Source organism: Bison bison, unplaced genomic scaffold (genome assembly GCF_000754665.1).
Source record: "Bison bison bison isolate TAMUID 2011002044 unplaced genomic scaffold, Bison_UMD1.0 scf7180017864310, whole genome shotgun sequence".
Classification (NCBI taxonomy): domain Eukaryota; kingdom Metazoa; phylum Chordata; class Mammalia; order Artiodactyla; family Bovidae; genus Bison; species Bison bison.
In genome coordinates this window covers 895,893-902,094 of record NW_011494882.1, presented here as the reverse complement: position 1 = coordinate 902,094, position 6,202 = coordinate 895,893, and the positions used below count along the sequence as shown (strand labels likewise).

The following is a 6,202-nucleotide window of genomic DNA, read 5'->3' as shown; positions in this document are numbered from 1 at the left end:
ACAGCTTCCAAAACTATGTTGAATAGTAGTGGTGAGAGTGGGCACCCTTGTCTTGTTCCTGACTTTAGGGGAAATGCTTTCAATTTTTCACCATTGAGGATAATGTTTGCTGTGGGTTTGTCATATATAGCTTTTATTATGTTGAGGTATGTTCCTTCTATTCCTGCTTTCTGGAGAGTTTTTATCATAAATGGATGTTGAATTTTGTCAAAGGCTTTCTCTGCATCTATTGAGATAATCATATGGTTTTTCTTTTTCAATTTGTTAATGTGGTGTATTACATTGATTTGCAGATATTGAAGAATCCTTGCATCCCTGGGATAAAGCCCACTTGGTCATGGTGTATGGTCTTTTTAATGTGTTGTTGGATTCTGATTGCTAGAATTTTATTGAGGATTTTTGCATTTATGTTCATTAGTGATATTGGCCTGTAGTTTTATTTTTTTGTGGCATCTTTGTCGGGTTTTGGTATTAGGGTGATGGTGGCCTCATAGAATGAGTTTGGAAGTTTACTTTTCTCTGCAATTTTCTTGAAGAGTTTGAGTAGGATAGGTGTCAGCTCTTCTCTAAATTTTTGATAGAATTCAGCTGTGAAGCTGTCTGGACCTGGGCTTTTATTTGCTGGAAGATTTCTGATTACAGTTTCAATTTCCGTGCTTGTGATGGGTCTGTTCAGATTTTCTATTTCTTCCTGGTCCAGTTTTGGAAAGTTGTACTTTTCTAAGAATTTGTCCATTTCTTCCACGTTGTCCATTTTATTGGCATATAATTGCTGATAGTAGTCTCTTATAATCCTTTGTATTTCTGTGTTTTCTGTTTTGATCTCTCCATTTTCATTTCTAATTTTATTGATTTGATTTTTCTTCCTTTGTTTCTTGATGAGCCTGTATTGCTATGACCTTTCCCCTTAGCCCTGCTTACATATTTTCAATTATACTCTTAGAACTAGACAGATTTTGATTAAGTACTGTGAAGCTAAGACAAAAACATCATAAATACTTCAGCATATATGTTCACTTGCTTTTATGAATTATAAAAAGTGAGAAGCAAATACTTGTAAAATCCATTAAAATCACTTTCTTTAAGGCTATTTAGAAAAACACATTTATGGAATGTGGCCATTGTATTTTAGTAAAATAAAACTTATTTTTGAATATTTGTTTTTCTACCAAAGAAAATATATGTGTCTACAATTAATCCTTACTCAAGATAGTAACATGTGGTTTACATATGTGTTTTAATGGCTCTATTTTTCCCTTCGCTTTAAGCTATTTCCGTGAGAGAAGAAATGTTGCTACCTCAACTGGAAAATCTGTGACACAGCAAAGTGAGTCTCCTATTTTAAAGTCTGTAAATTAGGTAGTACTCATTTGATATTCTTATATGTGTTAAAATAACAATCAAGAATGCAACCCACCTGTGGAATAGGGAGTAGTGGGAATAACTCTCTACCAGGGTTCATAGTACTCCAGACACTTTTAAAAGTGAATGAATGAAAAACAGTAATTAATATACATGCAGACTCCTGGAAATTTGCACATGTTAATATAAAATTTTTTTCTACAGTCTTCGTTTATTATTAACCACAGTCAAAGGCATTTAACTAAGTTATGTGGTTTCCGAGTCTGAACTACAGGGTGTATATTTATGGAAAGTAATTTTGCCATGGTAACAAGGAAGGGTGACATTCATTGCTGTGGTCAACTGCTCACTAACAGAGGCTTTTCTTTCTTGTTTTTGAAAATTCTGCTTATGCAAGTTCAGGAACATTCTTCTCAATGATAAGTTAGCAAGCACTTGGTTAGTGAGCCTTTAAAAGAGTTTGCAACAGCAGAAAATGGAAATGTTAAGAATTCTTTATTGTAGATCTGTGTAATTCAGGGATAGTGGAAATTCTCTTGAAATAATTTATATCCAGGTGTGCTAGCAGTTATGGTGTTAGAGGGATTATATTAAGTGGATTCTGGCATTTTGAATGCTATTAATATCTAGCTGTCAGTGAACTTTTAATGATCATTTGTGGAAAATTACAGTAAAGATTAATTTTCTGCCATTATTTAGAAATTAACATTATAAATATATTGTGACAGTTTCCATTGTATGGGGAAATGTGTTTAATTATGTGGATCTTTGAGGTTAGCAAGAACAAATATGACACATCACACTTGTGATATATCTTAGTTGTGAAGTGAGGGATGTCTACAGAAAGAAAACCACAGTTAGAGTTGATTTGGAGGTAAGAATTATGAGCATAATTTGGACTCTTAGAATAAAGCTGAAATTGTGATATTGTTATGAAATAATTAAATACATGCTTTTGTAAAAAAAAAAAAAAAATCACATTATTCTCATCTTCCCATCTCATTCTGTCATTCCCCCAAAAGATACAAATGAGGAGAATTCATCTTCCATTCTACCTTATGGAGAGACCTTTCTCCTCCAGAGACTAGAAAATTCCAAGGTTAGTCCTATACATTTTAATTTTTTTCCATATTCAGTTCTTTGCTTTTCTGCCTTTACATGCCTCTTCATTTTCCTTTAAGCTGTTTGAAGAATGTGTTATATGGAATAAAAATTTCTAGTGAGTAAATTTCTGTTCAGTAAAATCATGGTAAATTGATATCTTAAAATATATATTACAAAAACACATTTTAGTTTGTTTTTAGGGATACAGATCAATGAGTTTTCAAAATTTACCACAAGGTACTTTAAAAAAAGAGAAAAGAAAAACTCCATTAAAAAGTAAAGCAAACTGACAGAAGCCCTTGATTTTACTTTTCCTTATATCCAAATACAGACAGACTTCTATTTCCTCTCCAGAACTTTTGCTCTTTTGGTATTTTATTTGTTGGTCAAGATTAAGTTGGAAGACAAAAAATAAGTGGGAAAGTAAATCAGGTTTTAGCATCTTATGTTCTTAGTTGAAAATATGTACTAATGATTTAAATAAAATACTGAAGGCATCAAAAGACTGTGTTTACTTTTGTCTCACTAATTAAGTTGTTTTTGTTGAAAATTGAGCTAAACAATAGACATTTGCTTAATAAAACTAAACCCAAATGCTGTGGATCTTTGTAGAATATTGTGACCCTGAAAAAAATATATATATATTCTTTTTTATAGAAGAGATCTATAAAGAATGAATTTTGGACCCAGGAAGAAACACTCAAAGGGGAAACAACTACTGAAAGAAACTCATTTTTTGTCAAATCAAGGTATGAGGACATGATTGATGATGATTAATTCTTTTGAATAGAATGTTATACACGATTCATTGTTCAACTCTTGTTCATATTTCTAAGAAGATAATTTATATTGGAAATTTCAAATCCTTTATTTTGATAACAGCATTCATTTTAATAATTTAGAGTCTGTAAATTGATTCTATAATCTATAGCACACTATTTTTGTCTTTTCATAATTGAAACCATTTTCTGCTTTTCAGAGTGGCAAATATGTGGTAACTATGTTTGCATTTTAAAGACAGGAAGTTACCTCAATATGAAGAAGAAAGGGGCAATGCCAAAAATGTCACTATGTGAGATACAGAATTTTTACAGATGTAATGTAGAAGTTCAGCAGTGATAAGCAGCTTGAAAATTATCCAGTTATTTGGATCAACATGAGGTTAAACAGAGTATGTAAGGCACCAAGTTAAATTTTACTTTTCCTCTCAGTTTTATTAGCACTTGATATAGTGCATCATTACCTAACATTTGTCTTCTGGTTTATGCTTTATTCTCAAAGGCTGACACTGTTGAGGGTTTCTTTAAATTGGAATAAATAATTGAGTATCTTCAGTAAGCATTTGAACCTATTACAATGCAGAATATGGAGGGAGCCAAATTAATCCTTCTTTAAGGAAGCAGTGGTGGCTCAACATTAAAAAATCCACCTGCCAATGCAGGAGACACAGGAGATGCAGGTTCGATTCCTGGGTCAGGAAGATCCCCTGGAGGAGGGCATGGCAACCCACTCCAGTATTCTTGCCTGGAGAATGCCGTGGATTCTCCCATGGACAGAGGAACCTGGTAGGCTACAGTGCATAGGGTCACAAAGAGTTGGACATGATTGAAGTAACTGAGCACTCAGACACGCGCACAAGGAAGCGGTGGTTTTTAGAACTCCACGTCCAGAAGGATGTAATTTGACCTCTCAGCCTATCTGTTTCATTGATTAGCAAAAACTTCTTTGTACTGAGTTTTGTTATACATAAATGGCTGAGCGAGTCTGTTTTTTCTTAAATCTATAGGAAAGTAATTAGCAATTGTGTATTCCCATAAATATTACGCATTACACAGCTTTTACCTTCTGATGTCCTGGACCTTTCTTGTTTTTTATTAGCTACTTTCTAAGTCTAGTTTTTCCTCATCTAGTTTTTTTCCTTAATCTTGCAAAATAATACTAAAGATTTCACTTTGTTTTATTGCATGATGATGGAGCAGAGGGTCTTTGGAGTCCTTTTATGGAGAGGCAGAGAAAGGACAACAAGTGGAAATAAGATCTCCAGTGTCTCTCTTCACAATGTTGTGGTTCATGATCTTGCCTGTTAAGTGGCTGACCACATACTGGTGCTGGTGAAGTTTAAATTGTGATGCAGAGAACACGGCAGTCTCCATCCTTAGTACTTACACTCAACCCCCCAAATAAACAGATCAGATTAAATGATACATAAAAGAAAAAGACACTACTTCTTATAGTATATGAATCCGTGTTCAAATATATCTTAGGATAATGAGAGAGTTCTATTTTTCTCAAAGAGTTTTAAAGATTATCCAGAAGCATTAATTGAGCTCAGATTTTCTTGGCCTTAAATTTCTGTAATTGGTTGTTAATAAGTAGAAAAAGTCATCTATGGCTTGTCACATACAGTACTAGGAAGTATTAACACCATTCTTTTTCCATTTACCATATATGATAACAGGACGGAAAATATAAGTGAAAACAAAGTAGAAGATATTTGGATACCTCGAGAGGACAAAAGCAATCTTCCTATAGACTCTGCTTCAGAATCAGAGTATTCAACAGTAGAAGAATGCTTTCAGAGTTTAAGAAGAAAAAATTCAAAGCCATCTAAATCAAGGACTCAAAAAGCAGCAAATTTGGACCCTGTTAATAGGCACAGTTATCCACTAAGCTCAACAAGTGGAAATGCTGATTCACCAGTTATTTCCTCAAATGTAATATCTCCCTATGCCTGTTTTTATGGATCATCTACAAGGAAGGTTAAATCCGGATGGCTTGACAAACTCTGTCCCCAAGGGTATGTGTTCTTTCTTTTTTTCCTTAAGGGCTTATTAAAAAAAAATTCAAGTGTATCCATTTCTAAACCTACTAGGTTGCTGCTGCTCCTCCCCACCCCACCCGTATGCATACAGAAACAGTTTTGAGAGACTTTTGATAACATTTTTGCAAATGCTGTTTCTTTAGATATATGAGGGACATGTGCCATGTACTGTATGGAATTCTGGGCTAAAAGATTCTGAAAGCAAATTAAAACTGTAAGTCCTAATTTCACATCTAGATCCTTAATGTTAGTTTCTAACTTTGCACCAAAATGGGCTACCCTGTGTTTCAATTTGTAGCAAAGAAAAACAACACAGATTGAGTTAGTATTACTCTGCCCACACTGTTTGGCTTTTGCTCATGTTATAACAGTGTTCTGTTTGGGAATACAAGGGTTATTGTAGTTAGGGAAAAGTAGGTCATTGTTAGATATTAGGCTTCACTGTTACAGATATATTGTTTTGAGTTTTGAATGTTGCACAAAAGGTCAGAGTCCCTTGAATATTATACTTTTAAAACAGATTTATCATTTCAGATGTTGACAAAGAAACTTCTGTCTTTAAGCATTTTACAGTACTGAGAAATCTTTGGAGAGGGATTATGTTTAATTAGAATTGTTTTCTGAATTTTGAGTGTCCTTTTGAAATATTTACTGGAAATGTTTCTCATGGATTATTAAATTATTTTGGGATTAAGAAGAGGTGGCAAGAATACACAGAAGAACTGTACAAAAAAGATCTTCATGACTCAGGTAATCATGATGATGTGATCACTCATCTAGAGCCAGACATCCTGGAATGTGAAGTCAAGTGGGCCTTAGGAAGCATCACTACGAACAAAGCTAGTGGAGGTGACGGAATTCCAGTTGAGCTATTTCAAATCCTGAAAGATGATGCTATGAAAGTGCTGCACTCAA

General features: G+C 33.8%; 1 protein-coding gene across 1 annotated transcript in view; it reads left to right on the top strand.

Annotated features, from left to right (window-relative positions):
- The window catches only part of ARAP2 (ArfGAP with RhoGAP domain, ankyrin repeat and PH domain 2), a 201,877-nt gene that overhangs the window by 28,089 nt on the left and 167,586 nt on the right, over positions 1-6,202 (top strand). Inside the window, exons 3-6 of the mRNA XM_010852420.1 lie at positions 1,269-1,327; positions 2,385-2,461; positions 3,124-3,215; positions 4,925-5,263. Coding sequence (XP_010850722.1) covers positions 1,269-1,327; positions 2,385-2,461; positions 3,124-3,215; positions 4,925-5,263 — 567 coding nt within the window. The remainder of the gene's footprint in view (positions 1-1,268; positions 1,328-2,384; positions 2,462-3,123; positions 3,216-4,924; positions 5,264-6,202) is intronic.